The sequence below is a fragment of the Marmota marmota genome, unplaced genomic scaffold (assembly GCF_001458135.2).
Source record: "Marmota marmota marmota unplaced genomic scaffold, marMar, whole genome shotgun sequence".
NCBI lineage: Eukaryota > Metazoa > Chordata > Mammalia > Rodentia > Sciuridae > Marmota > Marmota marmota.
In genome coordinates this window covers 7,268,937-7,289,074 of record NW_026000093.1, presented here as the reverse complement: position 1 = coordinate 7,289,074, position 20,138 = coordinate 7,268,937, and the positions used below count along the sequence as shown (strand labels likewise).

At 36.9% G+C, this 20,138-nt stretch overlaps 1 protein-coding gene across 7 annotated transcripts in view; it reads right to left on the bottom strand.

Annotated features, from left to right (window-relative positions):
• The window catches only part of Rp1 (RP1 axonemal microtubule associated), a 315,568-nt gene that overhangs the window by 242,847 nt on the left and 52,583 nt on the right, over window positions 1-20,138 (bottom strand). For 3 of the 7 annotated variants that reach the window (XM_048782898.1, XM_015485743.2, XM_048782899.1), the window contains exons 2-4: window positions 18,242-18,868; window positions 17,308-17,479; window positions 8,502-15,252 (exon numbers count right to left, since the gene is read on the bottom strand). In XM_048782898.1, coding sequence (XP_048638855.1) covers window positions 9,578-15,252; window positions 17,308-17,479; window positions 18,242-18,856 — 6,462 coding nt within the window. In that variant the 5' untranslated portion in view covers window positions 18,857-18,868 and the 3' untranslated portion in view covers window positions 8,502-9,577. Of the gene's footprint in view, window positions 1-8,501; window positions 15,253-17,307; window positions 17,480-18,241; window positions 18,871-20,138 lie in introns of those variants that run through there. The other 4 variants (XM_048782900.1, XM_048782902.1, XM_048782903.1 and 1 more) reach the window with 2 other exon arrangements.

Below are 20,138 nucleotides of genomic sequence, written 5' to 3'. Positions count from 1 at the left end.
TTGGGGTTAATCCACTGGAAATAAAACCATAAAAGGCAATAAGTAAAGACTGTTTAATCTTAGCTATTGTTGTTTGAAGATTGATTGAGGTGGCAATAAAATAAATAACTGCTGAGTAGTTCAAGATGTAGAACTAATGGAAGATATTTCTCTTACATTGTCAAAAATATATATATATATATATATTTCTTTTCTGTTCCTTGCCTCTTAGCATAGCAATTTTAGTGTCTTAGGCACTGATGGGCTTCTTCACAAATGCCAGGGTCATTGTATGTAGTTCTCCCTGACACTTTTCATCACAAGCCTCTAAGCATTTAGCTAATTTGATTCCTCCATCTTTTTGTAGTTTCTCTTTTCATCTAGGAATATAAGCCCACGGGCACGTCTCTGACTGTGGACAAAAATCCATCCACAGTGGATTGCAAGCTCAAAACTTAAGTCTTCAGTGTCCACCTGACAGTGGGGCAGAGTTTGAAGCAGAGGTAAATGAAAGAACCTAGACTAGACAAAGAAATTTTGAAAAGAGAATGAAGGTGCAAATTTTTACACTACTCAGTTTCAGGGCTTACTATTGTAACAGCAGTAATCAAGACAGTATGTTTTGGCATACAAATAGACAAATCAATGAAGTAAAATGAGAGTGTAGAAACTGACTTTCAACAAAAGATTATCCCTTTTAATTCAAAGAATTCGATGGAGAGAGTCTTTTCAACAAAAATTGCTAGAATAATTGGATATTCATATGAAATAAAATGAACCTTAATCTTTACCTCCCTTCATATTAAAAAAGAAAAGCCACAATGGGACCAAAAAAAACTGAACAACTGAAATTATGAAACTCCTAAAAGAAAACAGGAGAAAAACCTTCTCATTGAACTAAGAAGAGATTTCTTCAATAGAACTTGAAAAACTTGATCCATAAAAAGAAAATTAACAAATTAGACTTTGCCAAAAGTGAAAACTTTAGCTTCTTAAAAGTTCCACCATTTAAAAAAAAAGTTTTAAAGCAAGCTATTATTACACTGGAAGAAAATGATGAGCAAAACATACATCGGAGAATATAGTGTACCCAGAATATATAAGAACTCTTACAGCGCTAGACTTCAAATGCCCAATAGAAAATAAGATTTTAAAAGACACTGAACCACAAAAGTCATATGAATGAAATAAGCACATGTAAAAATATTCAACATCATAAGTTATTAGGGAAATGCAAATCAAAACCACAGAGATACAACTAAACACACACTAGAATGGCTAAATTTTAAAAGATTTTAAATGCAAACAAGACTACAGAGCAACTAGAACTCTCATACATTGCTGGGGAGATGCACAATAGCATTGCTACATTTTAAAACAGCTGGCAATGTCTTCTAGAGCTAAACATAAAATCACTATACAAGCCAGCAATTTCACCCTTACAGATTTACCTAGGAAAAATAAAAAACATGAATTGAATAAAGACTTACACATTAATATTTATATAACATATTTATAACAGCCAAAAACTGGAAAATAAATATCTATTAACTGGTGGATAAATACATATACTTACATATAATGTATACATATATAAAGAACAAACTATTGATTCAGGAGCAATAAAAATGGGGCAGGAATTTGCTGTACAAGGGCACGAAAAGTATTATTTAGGGTCATAAAAATGTTATGTATCTTCATCACAGTGGCGGTTATAAAAATATATATGTTGGTCAAATCCCATTAAATCATACACATGAAATCAAGGGATTCCTGAAATTAAATTACACATGAATAAAGTTTATTTTTAAAAAATAGAAGGAAATAGAAAAATTAAGAAATTATTCCACAGATTCATCATCCTCAGGTGATATTCACAACAGGAATTCCAAAATGAAAGAAAAAAGAAACAGAAGGGAAAGATTAAAGTAATCATATAAATCAAATTCACAGAACTAAAGGATATGGATGCTAAATGCCAAGTACAACAAATGAAAATATATATATATACACACGCACACATATGCACATATATACACATATATATATACATATATATATATACACACACACACACACAAATGTGTATCATTGTGAAATTTCAAAATACCAAAATAAACAAAAAGATCTCAAAGCTTTTAGGAAAGGGGAAGGAGGAAGTATCTCAAACAAAGGTGCAGAAGTGAAAATAGCATAGGTAGCACAGATTTAGGTTTTTTTATTGGTCTAAGTCTTCCTTCATATAAAAATCTTTGTTTAGTGAAGGTTCAGATTATATATGGCTATGTATATTGGCCTATATTTAAATATGAGTCTAAAACAAATTTCAATGTTATTTAAATGACATTGTATTATTCTTTTGGCTTATCTGCACCACATTCATGAGAATAAATGCAACTTATATGTATACAAATGTTGTGATATTATTGCTATGGCGTTTTTAATTTGAGATCTCTTTCTCTTCCTTTTTAATATTTTTTTAGCTGTCAATGGACAGTTTTGTTTATTTCTATGTGGTGCTGAGAATCAAACCCAGTGCCTCGTGCATGCTAGGCAGGTGCTCTACCACCGAGCCACAACCCCAGCCCAGATCTCTTTGTCCCTTGGGAATGGCCATAAGCTCCAGCCATTCCCTGATTGGGAATCTAAAAGCTTTGGCCATGGATATTTGCAGTCTGCCTTTCATGGGCTATTTCTTTATCCTGGTAAACAACCTGCTGCCTCTGAGTCTGGCCCATGAGCAGGTGTCCCTCTCACAGAAAAAACTCTTTTTATTGGAAGATATCTTTGTGGCTCTTGTCTGACCTGTGTTCAGTTTATTCCTAAGAAGATAACCACCTCAAGAGAACCCTGGCCAGGAAGTAGGTTGAAGCTTGGGTGGGTTTCTGTCTATTGTGTAAGACACAATGAGGGAGTGAAATCAAAACGCTGAAAAATGAAATGTATTACTCACAGCTCCCAGAGAGACTAATGATGCAGAGAGAAGGCCAAAAAGACATCTAAAGGAAGTAGGGTGCTCAATGGGGAAGGGCTGCCTATAGGACTATGCATTTATTAAGATCCATGGGCATTATCCCTGAGTTCTTCCCTTGGAGACTGTAGATTTGCTAATTTAAAGAAATGTTATCCCCTTCACTCCTGAAGGGCAGATTTAGTTGTGTGACAGATGTTAACCATTATACTCTACCATAGACAACAGTTGTGGAGGACACTGGGTTTGGATGAGTGAGATGAGCACCAACCAAGCAGGCTATCTGGTGAACAACCATATGGAGAGGTTTAAACTAGGCCAAGGTGACAGGATAATAATGGGTTTCAAGCAGGGCATCCTCTACTCAGGAGGATGAGACAGGAGGATTGTAAGTTCAAGGCCAGCCTGGGCAATTTACCCAGACCCTGTCTCAAAATAACAAATAAAAAGGGTTAGGGATGTAGCTCAGTGGTAGAGTGGCCCTGGGTTCAATTTCAAGTGCTGGGAGGAAAAAAAAGACTGAGCTTCAAATAATGTATTTCAAGTCTAAAACGGAAGCTGAGGCAGCAACTAACTATATTAAACAAATTTAGTACTATAATAATACACATATATACGAATACTCATACCTATAAATATAGCTATTGTATTCAATGTCATTCATTTCTCACTAATAACCACTTTCAGCACTAATACAATGAAACCCTATGATGTATAACTCATGTCTTCCTATGAACCTAATGTTCCATTTTAGGTTACTTAGTTTTATGGATTTACCTGAACTTTAAGCAGTCTTACTTAGTTGGTATTCTATAGACTTCAGCTATTCCTCAACATTGGTGTTACAAAAGATAAGAACTATTCTCGGGCTGGGGATGTAGCTCAATCGGTAGCGCGCTTGCCTGGCATGCGTGCGGCCCGGGTTCGATTCTCAGCACCACATACAAAGATGTTGTGTTCGCTGAAAACTGAAAAAAATAAATAAATAAAAATGTTTTAATTTAAAAAAAAAAAAAAGAACTATTCTCAAGAGGAGGAAAAACAACAAAATGATTTTCATCTGTTGCCTTTTGTTGTTTTTTGTAGTGCTATTATTGTTCTGATGATCTCTGTTCACGAATCAGGAAGTAAATATTCATCAGGTACAGAAATAGCTATGTGTAGAGAAAAGGCTGATGTGCACATGTAAGAATCCCAGTTGTTTAAAATCAGTCATTATATATTGCATCTAAAGTCTGTATATTGTTTATTATCCTAAAAACAGAATGAAAAAATATGCTCTAATCCATCAAACATTCTAAGACTTGTCCCTGTTTGAAAATTTGTTGTTTTGTTATTTAATTCTAGTAACCTTTTCCAATCATACATTGTTTACTATGACCTGGGAATATTCCTTTAATAACTTAGCACTTAAGCCACTGAAGGATAAAAATTATGAAAGAAAAAATTGTGAAACTTCATCAAGTGAACAAAAAAAGTAGGGGACTATGTCTTGTCCAACATCCTCTTAAGGGTTATCTCTTCTTTTCATTATTTTTTAAATCAACTTACAATCCTGTAAGTTGTAAAAAAAAACGCAGGTCATGATGCAAATTATTCTGGTCCATAAAAGTATAAATTAGTTATGACCAGTGGGATGCAGTTAATTATTGTCCTAGACAGACCTATATTCATGTCAGCATTCCTTAGCTGCCTATTTTTTGTGATACTTTAAATTCTCCTTTGAAACCACTGTAATATGCAAATGGTTCCCTCTTCATAAGTTAAACAAAGTTCTTGGCACATGTTCGTGTTTTATCTATATGTGACTCATGATTTTGTTTTAAAATTATCCTTTAATGCTTTAATAGATGAGAGAGTATAACAATAGGGAAAGTACTCTACTTTGGATTAAAATAACTTTGACTTATTGACATGGCTCCCCAGTGGCTGAGCTGCACAGCCAGCCCACTAATCCCCACCAATTAGCAGCCAGTCCACTCATCTCCCCTGGAGCCCACCAGGCCAGTGTGGGCCTGAGGTGCAATAAGCCAGGAATGAGGCAAGCCAGACCTGTCACACCCAGGCTCAGTGCAGGTACCCATTCCACACAGCACCAAAGCCCCAAACTCCAGCGTCCACATTCCAGCAACCTCAACTTCCCACTTTTCCAGTGAGAGGCAGGAAAACAGAAGTGGGACAGACCCTAATGGAAACTGCAGGGCTAGGCAATAGCATTGGCACTTTTCCAAACCCCGATTAGCATAAATTTGGACCAGTAACTTTGACCCAAGTCTAGTGGCAATCTGCTCTCAGGTCCCCTCTCACCCTGCAAGAGTTCTCTTTTCTTCCCACTTGAATAAATCCTACTCTTGCCTTCCATTGTCTGTAAATTTCATTCTTGTGGATTTATGAGATAAGAACAAGGAAAGAAGTGGCCGAACCCAAAAAGAAGTTGGCAGTGAATTGCTATGACACTGGAGGGCACGACCCACCATTAAGAGCTACAATGCGCACTTGATAGTACTAGAGAAGAATTCAGCTTTGTCAGCTACAACCCTCAGAGCTATGCTGGCAGGCATTCCCTGCCTTGACTATCTGCTAACACTAAAATGGGCTTCCTCAGCTGCAGAGACCTACAGCTGAAACAGACCCCACCCTCCTGCAGAAGCAGAGAACGGAGTCTCATCACTATGCTACCCTGAGGAGTTATGGGATCCCTTGAAGCCTCAAAAAAAACAGGGAATAAAAGATAACTAGGTTTTCAGAGAAACCTATACACAAAGGATCAAACCACAAAACACAGGACAATTTGGAAGAAATACACACATGAAAGTAGAAGTGCTTCTTTACTGGTCTATCTCTGTGAGAGTTAGTCCCCCTTTGGCTATTAAAGATACAATTACCCATCTGAGGACATTATTATGCGGGTTGACCAATCAGCATAAAGAACCTAAAACAATACTTGACACCAAACAGGGCTCAAAATTTTAGTCACCTTTACCTTATAAAGGGTCAAAACATGAATAAATGTTATTTATTTATTTGTTTTAGATATCCTAACACCCAACACAGAGAAATACTTCTTGATTGGAAGAACACCAACTTTTAAAAAGTTTATCAAAAGTACTAACACTGATGTTTTGTTTTTTTAATAGCCAAAATGTGTTCAGCACTGGAGGCCATGATCTATGCTGAGAGCTCTTAGAGCATCTCTAGTTATCTTCTCATAATAAACTTACAAGATAATCTCCTCATAAGGACTTTTAAATAGCAGCCCCATTTTATACATGAAGAAATCAACAAAAAGAGTTCCAGAAAATGAAATGTGATTTCAGTATTTAAGTTCAAACCTTGAAAATGGTGTATATGTTTTGTGTCACTGGAAAGTTAAGAGGTAAACTATTTTTAAAACAATCATGTAAAAAACTACCCCAACCCTGGCTGGGAGTGGCGCACGCCTTCAATCCTAGCAGCTTGGGAGGCCGAGACAGAAGGATCATGAGGTCAAAGCCAGCCTCAGCAATTTAGCATGGCCTTAAGCAACTCTAAATAAGTGACACCCTATCTCTAAATAAAATACAAAATAGGGCTGAGAATGTGGCTCAGTGGTCAATCCCCTGTACCTCTCATCCTGAGGGGGGGAAAAAAAACTACTCTTACCCACTGAGATAATTACTCATTAACTTAGCTTCAACTTGGGTTAGGTGTTTTATTAAATGTCCCCTACCCTCCCCAAATCGGATTTTCCTTGAGATCAACTCTTATAAATGATTTTTCATTACAACCCTCTACTTCTGAACTTCAACTCCTTGCAGCTAATGTTGACAGTACTCCCTTGGACCACAAAAGCGTCCTTCTGAAGGTGCCTGAACATCGCACAGTGCATTGCACCGCCGCCATCTGGTGGACATAAACAAAATTTCACCTTGCCACACTGCGACCAGAAAACCTGAACTCAGGTATACATTCATGCCTTGGTACCTGCAGGAGATTGGTTTATCAGGATGTAACTCCATTGGAAGTTGAGAAGCATCTGTATTCCTCTGGGTACAAGAAGGTGGACTCCGAGCTGGGGTTGTGGTTCAGTGGTAGAGTGCTTGCCTAGCATGTGTGAGGCAAAGGGTTTGATTCTCAGCACCACATATCAATAAATAAATAAAATTTTAAAATTCATCAACAATGAATAAAAATGTTTTTGAAAAAAGAAGCTGGACTCCATTTCTTAGCCATTCAGGTATTTTACTCTAAAGTAAAAGGGAGATTTATATAAAATTCTTAAATTCCCTCTGAAGCTTCACTTACATGCTAAATTTCAGGTACAAAAGTTTTTTAATGCAAGATTTATGAAAATAAAAACATCCTTTAATGAATGTTTTATAGGAAAAAACTTCACATTTTTAAAGATGACTTAAATCTTGCTTCATAAAATACAGAAATAGTGCAATCCCTCAGCATATTTGCATAGTCTTCTACAAATATGGATCTGAAATTAATAATAGGTAAAGAATAAGTGACTTCAAAAACACTTTTCATCCTTGTAACACACAGTTACTAGGTGCTTATGATGTTCCAATAATATTCTAGTTCTGGGGGCTGGAGCTGAGTGGCAGAATGCTTTCCCAGGCACTGGGTTCAATCTCAGCACCACATAAAAATAAACAAATAAAATAAAGGCATTCTGTCCTCCTACAACTATTAAAAAAAATTTTAATATTCTAGTTCTGGGAGTTATAAGATATAGCCCTAGATCTCAAAATCCAATGCATATGACCATGTTCCTTTAAGTAAGAAGTAGATCACAGAGTGTGCATTACTAATTCACAATTATAACTTCAGTTTATTTTTCCCAATATTACCTGGGCCACACAGGACATTGTTTAATGTGGTATTGGTACCAAAAATCATATGCTGTATAACTTAAATTTCTAAATCTCTTGGGTATTATTTCCCAAGACTTCTTAGTGTACCTAAATACCACACTCTTTCCAAATTAAAAAGTCATTTCCTGTCTCTCTGCACTAAGAAATGAAGACTACATTTTTTAAACACTATAACTGTTCTTTCTCTTGTGAAAAAAAAAATACAAAGTAAAAAGAGCAGATTTTCAAACACAAAAGACTAGGTTCTAATCCTGCCATGATATGTACTATATATCAGTGATGAAAGTCATCTACTTTTCTATTCGCAATTTCTATTACATAATTTTAGAAATGGAGTCATTAAGTCAAATTTACATCTTTATGAGAAAAGATCACTTATAACAAACCTGTAAATCTATCATAATCCTAGTATACTATGGGCACTAAATTAATGTTAATTCTTCTCCCCTATTATTTCTCAAAAACTTATGCCCTTTTATTTTACAATTTCCCACTGATCACTACAGAAACTTACACGTTATAACTTCCATATTTTGACTAAAAGAAGGTATCACTTAATGTAGAAAAAGCATACTCTATGTAGAGGTAGTCTTCAGCTGGCAAAGTAGCAGTTCACAAATTTTTTATGGATTTATGACTCATGCTGAAACTGAAACAAAAGTAATTCTTGATGCAATTAATTACTTTTCATCCCTCAAAACCAAATTTGTTATTTCAACACCTCCATGTGTTGCTCCAAGAACATCAGTAAAGTTCTACTCTAAGTCCATTCTAGACAACAGGCACAGATTTTCAAATCTGTAAGACCTGTTATACCATCCTAGAACCATGGAGTGGAAGGATTCTCAGAAGTTTTCCTGATTAACACCCAGGCAACATAATACAATTATGCAAAATAATTTATGGTCTATAATCTGGTCAAGCTTATTTATACTTCTGGGAAGCAATATGTTTTTATTTCTATCAAATTAATATTTCATTAAAGCAGGAAAAGACACAAAGAAGTCTGTCAAATTCTTCACGGCAATTCTCTTTCCAGAAGAGAATGTTGAAGTCACCATTCTTTTCCAGATTAAATCATTCCAGCTCCTTTAATTTTCCTTCCCAAAGAATGTCTTAAGATTTTTGTCTCCACTTTTTCTGATCCCTTCATACTTTTTGGCTTTTAATACTATTTAAAATATTATAATTTCTAGGAAAAGTACTTTCTAGTACTTTCTAGCAGCTTAGTGGTAGAGCACCTTTTTTCAGTGAGAAAATGGTGAATCGTGTCCCATGGACATAGATGTTCTGATGGTCCAGGACTCTATATATTTGGCACAAGAACTAGGACATTGTGATGAAGGTCTTTTAATTATACATTTTATCATATCAGTAATTAAAATTAATAAACGAAGCACTTTAAGTCTATGTCTATTCCATTTATTTAAGAATATATTCAATAAACATGTTATATAAAGCCAACAATATAAAAAGACATAATTCTTGTCCTAGGCATATTTTTGACGCCCTAGACAAAAATTCATGTATACAAGAAATCACAAGTTCAGAACAAAACCACATAAAATCTGTAAATGCTGGAAAAATAAAGAACAGAGTAATAATAAAAGTCAAATCAGTTCATCCAAGGGTAAAATTTCTAGGGTAAGCTCATTTTTAAAGAGTAGGAAATTTACTTAGAGGTCATCTATATGTCCATCCCAATGTTTCATCTTATTTTGGAAAAAAAATAATTAACAAAAAAAGGTGGTGCTGATATTACAAATTATAAATCATCTTGCCTATTACTGCTTTCAAGATCAATTAAATTTAATTGGTTTTCCTCTTCCCAAATGAAAAGATTTTCACCCTCAAAAATATAATGTATTTTTAATATATTTCTATTAATAACATTTAAGGATGTCTCAACTTGGCAAATATCTAGCAGGCAGGTTTGACAAAGCATTTCAAAGAAGAAACGACAGTTGACATTTTCTCTTACTACTTGGTTGAGATTTGTTCTTGAGTTCTGAAATCTGTCATTTAATAAGTTGTTATTCTCATCAACTGTTTTAAAAACACCATTTGTCCATTTGCTGGGGTTTTGTTTTTCTGAATTTACGTCACCCACAACTAACAATGATTTGTGCAAGAAATTAACACAAAAACTTTTCTTTAAATATAATTGAAATTTCTTTAAATTACTTTCTTCCTCTAAGCCCAAGAACTTAATTCTTTTTGGTTTCCTTCTTTTATCCATCAAGTCAAACATTTTATTGAAATAAAGCCTATCAAATGGATCGTCAATAGCGTTATCAACAAATTCTTTTCTCCTAATTGAATGATTATCCTGATTCTTGAATGTGTTTTTGTTTGACTGTGGCCAATAGGGGTATATTTTCATCCCTAAATGGAAACCCCAGGAATTTTCAATATCAGAATCTTTTCGATAAGCAAATCCTCGATCTTCCTCATTTAAAGGTTGGATGATGACAGTTAGTATGGGGCAGTGTTGACCACAAAGAGCGTAGAGTTTATCCAAAGAGTCACCTTCCTGAAGTGTACTGTGAGTTACAGAACTGCCAGGTAATGGTTGGGTTTTAATGATCTCATCAGAGACAGGGTGAACTTTGTTACTAGAAGATGTAAAGGCATGAGTGACTGACGTGCATACTCTTTCTGATTGACGATTACCCTTCTCTTCTGTGCGATCTGGTAGTCTCTCCTTGGCACAGGTGTTATTCTCAACATCTGCAAAATCCTCACCGAAGGGTTCACAGTCGCTCCCATGTGGCAAGTTAAAGTAATTGCATCTCAGTTCAAGAGGTTGAGTGAGCTCCTCCAGCTCTGAAGAGGATAATTCAGTCATGTTTGGGCCTGGGATCAAATTTCCAAAATGTGAATATGGCACCTCGTTGCTGTTATTATCAAGGAGGGTATCGACTGATGTAGTGTCTGCATTGCCATACATGCCAGGATTTTCAGATGACACCCTTAGCAGATGATTTTCTTTCAGAAGCCACTTGCCTTTGTCAATCAGTTTTCCTTCCTCTTTGTCTCTGCGGACCCTGTTAGGATCATTTTGTTTTATAGTACCATAGTCTGCCATGTCGGCCTCGTGATAACTGTCCCCCACACCATTAACATCACGTTGACCTTGTCTTTCCTCCTGGAATTCCTGCGACATCGGGGAACTACTAGACACCTGTTCAGAGAAGCCAAATGTCCGACCTTCAGAAACACAAGAATTTGCTTTCCTTGCACACTGAAACTCCACGGAATTGTAAGGAGAAACTTGAGATCTGTGCAAAGACCCTGGAAAAGAAGATGGTTTCATACTCTCTGCCTTCCCATAAAGTTTTTCTATGGCCCTTTTAACAAACCCTTTATTATATTCTTTCTCTTGGGCAGTGTCATCACTGTCATTGTGGTCATCGCTGGATGTTTTATGTGGCTGCTCGCTTTCGCTGTCTGGCCTATAGTCTGACCAGTCAGAAGTTGCCGGGCTTTTGAAGCATTTTTTAAAATCAAGAGAGGACTCTGAATAACTTCCAGCTTCTATGCGCCTCACCATCATTTTAGCTCTCCTCTTAGCATCTCCTTCACTAATCTCCTTTTCAGTATTTTGCTTAGAATCATAACAAAACACCAAAGATGGGGGTGTCACCTGCCTCGTATTGGTGGTCTCAGAAATTACACCATTCCTTCTTTCTTCTTCTATAATACTCCTACTAGACATGTCGATGGATTGCAAATTTCCACCAGCCTCTATTTCTTTTTGGATAGATTCTTCAGTGGTTTGCTCTTCTGTATTTACCTTGGTATTAAAGATACCAGTGTCTTGGTTTTCTAATTCTTCAAATGACTCCAATTCCGAGACATTATTTCCTTCACTTGATGTCATGCTGTTGGTGACTGAACCCGGTTCTTCAGAAGTTCTTGAGTCTTCCTTATCAAAGGAAGTGTAGGTATTTTTATCCTGAAATTTCTTTAGTGAACAATTTTCAAATTCATCTGAAGAACTCGGTTGCTTATCAAACTCTAGATCAGTTTTACTCGAGAAAAGGCCACAAGGGCTTAAATTACTGACATCCCGAAGTGACGCTGATGTATTAAAGCCAGTATTATACTCAGAGTCTGCCAAAACATGTAGGTCTTCCTCAACTTCATCAACTCTTCTCAACTCTTCGCTTAATTCCAATGAATCAATATATTTGTTTTCTTGGGAGTCTAAAATGTCAACAGTATTGAAGACTCTGGTGGGAATGTGGGTCTCATCAGTTGGGCAAGCTGCCTCATAGATATTTTCCTCTTCAGCATAAGCTTCCTGGGAAAACTCAGCATCAGGAAGCCCACAAATCTGTCCTAGGAAACAAGGTTTACTCAAGGAGGTCTGATCCCCAACACCACCATCACTAGGGGAAATAGCTTCGCTGGGGTGATATATTTCTGCAGGAGGGTAATTGTCATCCACAGTGCACACTGCACATGGAGAGCAAGTCGTTTCTGGAACACAGACCTCAGAATCACAGACCTCATTGGCAGAACCCTGAAAATCTCTCTCCAAAGAGATTTTCAGGGTTCTTTCATTTCCACTGCAGTCAGAAACTCTCTGAATGTTGGCTGCGACACAATTGGCAGGCAGACCTACGGGAACCCTACCCTGTTCTTCCTCGCTGGGTCCAGGGCAACGTCTGGTTGCTTCCACTAAATTAGCAACCGCAGCCTTCAAGTCATCAGCTTCCTCTGTGACAGCAACGTGCTTTAGAACTTCCAACAAGGCAAGTGTCTCTGAAGATCTGCTGGTGATCTTGTGAGCATCACCTTGACAGAAGCTAGTGATACCTCCCTTTAGATTTAGCACCAACAGCCAAGCTAGAAGAAGATTAGTGGATGAATTACACAGGGAAGAAGGGAAAGAAACATCTGCAAGTGAACCTGGCATCTGAACGACTCCATTCTGAGGCTTGTGGACACCTGCAACTGGAGCTTGAAATTGGCGAAGCAACAGGACTGATAAGAGGTCTTTGGGAGTGCTCTCTTCCATAGGATCTACTTGAATGGCAACCTCTACACTTTGTGCTTTCTTAGCTAGGTTTATTCCCTGGTAAACAAGGCTCATTTCTGGTCCTGACTTTTCAGCAGATATCTGGCTTTTAGTCTTAGGGTCATTAACAGCTGGTTGTGACAATGTACCATATTCGTGCAGTGAAACCAAGTGGGCGCCATTCACAGATCCAACCTGACTCTCATCAAGATCTTTAGGTTCTTCACCATCATCTTTGGCAATAGGAGATTCACCTGCCTCTTTACAGAGATTATCTCCTGTCAAACTGGCATTTTTAGTCATGTGCTTACTACTTTGCAGGACAAAATCATTTCCTTTTGCAATATTTGTGTGGGGATGATTTCCTGGAGAACCGCCATGATTATAATTTACCACTCTCCTTTCATTTTTGCATAGTGGAGCTGACATTCTAGGTTCTAAAGTTGGATATGGATTTATGTTCTGCAACCATCTCTGTATATAATTATGAACCGAATTATGGGCAATATCCTCAAGGAAATCAGCTTTTTTCAAAGAAGCTAAAGAATTGGTCCTAGCTCTAGCATGGTGCTTATTTACAATAGCACCTGATTTCAATTTAACCCCTTTTCGTTTGGGGGGGCTTTTTGGAATTATGTGTGAATCATTAATTTTTGGAAATAAACTCTTTTTGGCCATTCCTCTCAAATTCCCAGATGCTATTTCTGCTTGAGACTCTGGATCACAAAAAACTTTTGATGTTTGTTCAGTGTGATTAAACACATGAAATGAACTTTGATTTTTTAAAGTGCTTTTGTAATATTTAGATTCGTTATGGGATAGTACTTTATCTCCCTGACCAAATTCTCTTTTTTTAGGTGTTCCTAAACTTGATCTCTTTAGTAGCCTGGATTTTCTTTTGATTAAAAGTCCTTGAACCTTAGGGTTTTGAATAGTATTTAATTTATTTCTATGGAAATTCTTAGAAATAGCGGGATGGAGAATACTTTTGGAATAAAAATTATTTGATTTGATTACCATATCACTTGTATGGGGATCTTCCTCACAAAGTGTCCCTCCTTTAAGGGGACTGTGTGGACCTTTCAACACGGTGGCCTCTGAAATTCTATCTTCTGTATTTATTCTCTTACTCTTTTTGGAGATTTCTTTGGTTGCAATTACCCCATCTTGATACCTGGAATTTACTACTTGCGGCTGAACTTTCTTCTTCTTTTTTCGGGAAACAGGTAATACAGTCTGCTTTTTATTTTCTGGCAGTTCTGTTAAACCACGCTGAGAAAATTCATCAGTTAATCTGTCAATTCTTGTGGTGACAGTAGAAGACCCTATAGAAACCGTGGCCTCAGAAATACTTTTGTCAGTCCCAGAATTGTTACTTGTAGAGCTCGTTACATCTGCTGAAATGGGACTGAACGTATCACTGGTGCTATTGTAAGTTCTGAAGTTCTTGATATCAGTTTTGTTGTCTGATATTACACTATTAACTGTACTTTCTTCCACAGTGGAGTTCTCTGATGTAGCTGATGATAAGCCACTATTATGGGACATCTTTACCATCTTCTGACCTGTAATTTCTATAACACCAGCACGTATCGCTCTTGATTTGGGGAGTCTACTTTCCTTTTTTCTTTCTAAAGATGACTCCTTCTGCTCATTCTGATTGTTCTGAACAAATACTGGTTTGTTGGATACGGATGACATTTTACTGCAAGAATGTGTGAACATGTGATATTCAGATTTGTTTTTCCCACCTTCCCTTTCTTCACTATAGGAAAACTGTTTCTCTTGAACTTCTGTTTCAGATACTAGGGTCACACTCCCCATTACTGATTTCTTTTGTCTTGCTCTCCTTGGTCCAGGTGTAGGTGGTCTATAAAAACGATGCTTCACTTGATTCTGAGTTCCGTGGATGTTACCTGTGTCCAAAGCAGCATTCTCCCAACTGGCAAAACTGCAAGTTTCAGCCTCTTGAACTGTCATTTGAGTGTTTATTTCTTCTGCTAAACTGGCCTCTTGATTATTGCCTTTAGCATCTGCAGACATTGAACATGCTGCAAACTTGAAACTAGGTGATGGAGCATCTGTTCTTCCAGGAAAACAACCTATCTCACTCTTTTCATCATTATTAGAAAGACCAGGTGTATTGACAGTGGTTATCCACTTAATGGTTTCTTCTTTTATCTTGAATCGAACTTTCATCTCAACTGTCATAGTACCATCTTGATTAAAAATAATTGATTTCTCAATATCGTCTTCAGAAGGATATATTGATAAGTTCTGAGGACCATGTTTTTCTAAGGCCAAGTAGTTTTCAGGAGCAAAAGAATAGTCTGAGCAGCAATCAATAGTATGTGTTTTGTCAGAAGAAACAGAATAAATCTGGGATCTTGGGATCGAAGACATATGTGTGCTCACTTTCAAGATTTTAAGAGTAAAAGATGCCCACATCAAAATATAACATGGAAAGTAGAGAAGTTATAATATCCAATGGAAGAGGCAGCAAAGAAAAGAAGAAGAAAAAGGAAAATATTAGTACAAAAATACCATATTTTCTGTATTTCACAGTAAAATATTACTGATATGTTTCTAATCTCTATGTTCAATGATTATTTGAAAAAACAATGTAATATCTCAGACATTTCTTTAAATTACTCTTAAAAGAAACTTGTAAATCTACTTCAATGAGAAGATTCACATAGTTTTAATTTAAACAAATTTATGAGATAATTTTAATAAAGTAGAAATTACTAAGAACTCTATTGAAATGAAGGGCTTTTGTGGTTTTACAGGTAGTAAAACTGTCAGCTTATCAAGAATTTCTTATCAATTTAAACAAGTAACAGCAGTAACCTACCTGTGTGTATGCAAGACAGACACCTATAGCTTTATGAAGGCAAAAAACATTCTTAGCATTTAAGACTGGATTAATCAAATAATAAATTTAGTATTCACTTTGTATAATAATTGCAGTTGATTTACTACATGGTACAAAAAAAGAACAGTAAGACACAGATCCAATATTATTTTTTTACTTGTTTTAATTAGTTATATATGATAGTAGAATGCTGTATATAGTATACGTAAGTGGGGTATAATTTCTCATTTTTCTGATTGTACATTTTGTAGAATCACATCAGTCATGATATTATTTTTAAAGCGTATTTTTATAATTAACCTTAGTGCTCCTGCTTCTTCAATGCAATCAAATTCCTATTAGTAGTCTATATCTATGTGCACATGCTTATAGAATATAGAATACCACCAAGTATTCACCTTTAATGTTTCAGAGTATAAATCCAAAAATATTTTTATTTTTGATATACTTTTACTGAATTCATAAATGAAAATGTCTCACTATTAATTTTTTGAAGTGAAATATAGCAAAGCCCTCAGATTCCCTGAAGTCATCAAAAATTAAAAATCATAATCAGCAGCCAATATCAGACACAAAATAACAAAACTACATCAGTAAAATGACCAAGGTGGAATAGTACTACAATATACATAACATTTCTGGCAGCATAATGCTTACAAAAAAGAAGCATTAACAATTACCTATTGGTAACTGTAAGCTTATCAATAATTGCTTATCAATTCTTTCATTGATAAGATATGATACCCATGAAATGATTAAATGACAATAAATGAGTTTTCCTCACATTAGAAGTAAGTAGAGGGATTTGTACCTCTTAAAATGCATAGTATGTCTTATTTTACATCTAAAAGGAATGAAAATTAAAATCAAAGTATAAATGGCAATAAATATATTAGCATAGAGCTAAAGTTTCCCTGGATATACTGAGCACAATGAAGAAAGAGATTAATGTACCTGACACCCCTGAGCCTTAAGAGGTCCTACTTCTTTCCTATACAAAGGATAATGTCACACCATGCAAAAGATCCTAAGGAATTAACCCAGATTACTGTCAACCAGAATGATTTGGCAGCATGAAACTTTTGTAATAAATAAAAAGTGGTTCTAAAGACCTATAGTTTTTACAGGTATAATTCCAGAAGGTAGAACATACAGATAGATTAGAAAAAAATATAGTCACTGCACTAACCTGCTAAACTCTGCTATGAAAGCTGCATGAGACCATTTAGGGAAAACTCAGCAAATACCAGAAATGTTATACAAATTCCGCAAAATTCATTTCTAGAGCAATAAAGTCTGATATTTTGACTTAACTAGGTACTTTATGCAAAAATATAAAACAAATAAAGCATACTTCATCGATTTACACAGATATATCATCGATTTGGAAAAGTCTTTTTTAAATTACCAGATAATCTCTGTACTCTTTCCAACTAAAAATAAAACCAATTTCATTTTAGAGTGGTTTTAATCCTCTCATGTTTTATTTACTGTTATAAATGAAGTTGGTCATTTAGTAAGCATGACTCTTTTTGCTCTTGAGACAAAAGTTGTCAGGACTGAAAATAAGGCCTATTATGGGTAAGTGACTTACTCTTTCTGCTTTCTGATTTAGCATTTCCCTTCCGATGCACACGATGGGAGATTCCTGGTAATCTAGCAGGAAGCAAGTACTTTTGGATGTCATAATTCCCTGGTTTAAACGGCTCCCTTCCTGCTGCCACCACAGCTCCAGAGCTCAGGATCACTGCCTGGAGACTGGGAACCTAGAAAAAACAGAGTCATGGTCCTTACACAAGCAGGTTTTCTTCTTTCCATGAAATAATTTTATAACTTGAAATCAATTCAATAAACTCAAGTTTGAAAGACAACATTAAGCATTTTCTTAAGCAAAAAAATGATGTAAAATGATGTATATAAAATAACTGGAAATACAGAACACTGAGGGTAGGGGTGACTAATACAGACCCAAGAAGTCTATTAAGCCTACATGTTAACTGAAAAGTCAGGCTGGTCTTCTGGCATAATTAAAAAAAATTCTTTAAAATGTGTATGTCACTCCACACCAAAGTCTGCAGCTGCAGGGCAAGCTGGGAAAGGTTCTGGTGGACATAGCTGGTCAGGAAAGTGACCTCTTGTGGACATGCTGTCTGCTGCTGACCGCAAACAGAAAAAAAAAAAATGCTTTCCCTAGCTAGAAGAACACTATCCATGCCAATCTCATCCAAGAATTATCAATATTTGATTCTGTGCCACAGCATTATAACTCAAGGAAGGGACTCAAGGAACGCAGGGAGTAAAAAGAGAACCTCGTGCCCAATGCCTCTGCAGATTCTGAGGAGAAAGCAAAGACACCATCCGCAAACGCACAGAATTTAAACACACACACACACACACACACACACACACACACACACACAAGAGCGAGGCCTTCTTTGCAGAGGGCTGCCATGCATTTTCAGCTCAAACCCTCACAGGCTCCTGTTGCATGCTCAAGCCTCGTGGAGACCCCCAGCCTGGACGCTCACCTTCCTTCCATCCGTGGCATACAGCTTGGCTACCGGGTACTTCATGACCACTGTCAAGTGCTGCAGAAAGGCCTCGAAGCTCTGTGTGACCCTCCTGCTCAGAAGGACCGCGCACCTCGTCTTTGGATCGCCATTCCGGAAAACCACGAGGCGCCTGGGGGCGCGCAGCAAGCCCGGAGCCGCGGCCACGACAGGGCGACCCTGTGCCTGCGCGCCGGGGGCGTGGCTGCTGAGCCAGGGCCGGGGGCGCTGGCGAGCCTTGTCCAGGTCCACAGGCTGCACCTTCCTACTGTGGGAGCACAGGTAGGACTCACCGTCCTCCAGTTCCTCCAGCCTCGTGATGCTGTGCCTTCCCTGGGGCGTGCTGATGTTCCTCACCCCGAAAGGCAGGGGCACCTTCCTGGACAAGTTGTCCAGCAAAGCATCAAAGCTCTTAAAGGAACGAGGGTTGACCACCACTCTGACTCCACCGAATTGGGGGTCTCCGCTCTTATAGAAGCTGATCCGTTTGGCCACAACAGGATGAGTGATGCGTAAGTGGCGAGGAGAACGAACTTGACCTTCAGAAGAACTCGGATGAATCATGGAAAAACCAGTGGAAGGAGTCTCACTCATTTTGGTTGAGACCTAGTGAAAGAGAGAAAAAAAAAAAAAATAGCTCCAGAATTAACAGCACCACTGTGAAAAATACATGATAATGCCAATGCAGGCAAATTATAGTTACAGACATTCAGGTTATTCCTGGGATTTTATTCATTCATTCATTCATTCTACCCGTGCATTTTAAAAGATAATTTTAGGGGTCGGTCCTAAAATTTAGAAAGACACAAATGAAACAGTTAAATAAAAACAATCTACAGATACTAATAAGGGCCTTGGTCAATAAATTTATGATGTGTACACCCACGTAATAGAAAACTATACAACCATTAAAAGTTGCTTTAAAATAGATCTGTATTTGGCAGCACAGAAAGATGATCATGACATACAGCTAAATGAAAAAGCAGTTTGTAAGACACATATACTAGGACATTGATTTATACATAAACATACTTCTTATAGAAATAGGGGAAAGTCTAGAAATAATATATAGACCAGTCATCTTGGGATGGCACCGCAATGGATATTATTTGTATTTGTGTTTTTGTTTTTCAGTGCTGCACATTGAACCCAGGACTTAGTACATGCTAAGCAAGTGGACTGTGCTACATCCTCAGTCCTATTTGTGTTTTATTATACATTGCTAAACTTTGTGAACAAAAGTAAATTCAGCAAGTATTATTGCACAACTTTTTTAAAAAAATCACAAAAGGATACGCAAATCAGAAAATATCCAATAAGAAAAATTCGAATTTTGTAATTGATCGATTTAGTCCTGAATGTCCTGGCAGTCAAGAAAAGGGGAAGCAAAGACAGGAAAAGGTTTTAAAGTTCTTATTGTCTGTTGGATGGAACCAGATGAGTTTATCTGGAGGAATATGTACCTTACTTTAAGTCCAAGGAGGAATGTATCCCACAGATCCTTAAATAAGGGCCGTATTATGATACTACCAGATGTTCCCGTTGCTGATTAGAGAAAATGCAGACAAATCATCTGACATACCACTTATCCTACTTGGGAAATACTGCAATAAACAAGTGTTCTTTGACTGAATGATAGCATTTCTATGGGATGCTAAAAATGGTATAATTTGGGTACTTCTTTGCAGTAGTGGTTCTAAAAATAAAAATTCAGAAGGGAATTCAAGAAGAGCCGCTTTCAACAAACCATGGCAGTTTTCCTTTTCCACTCCCCAGTGAAGCTAGACTCTAGACCAAATGAGCAGTTTGTGGGAGGACTTATCTGATTCTGGGATATATATATATATATATATATATATATATATATATATATATA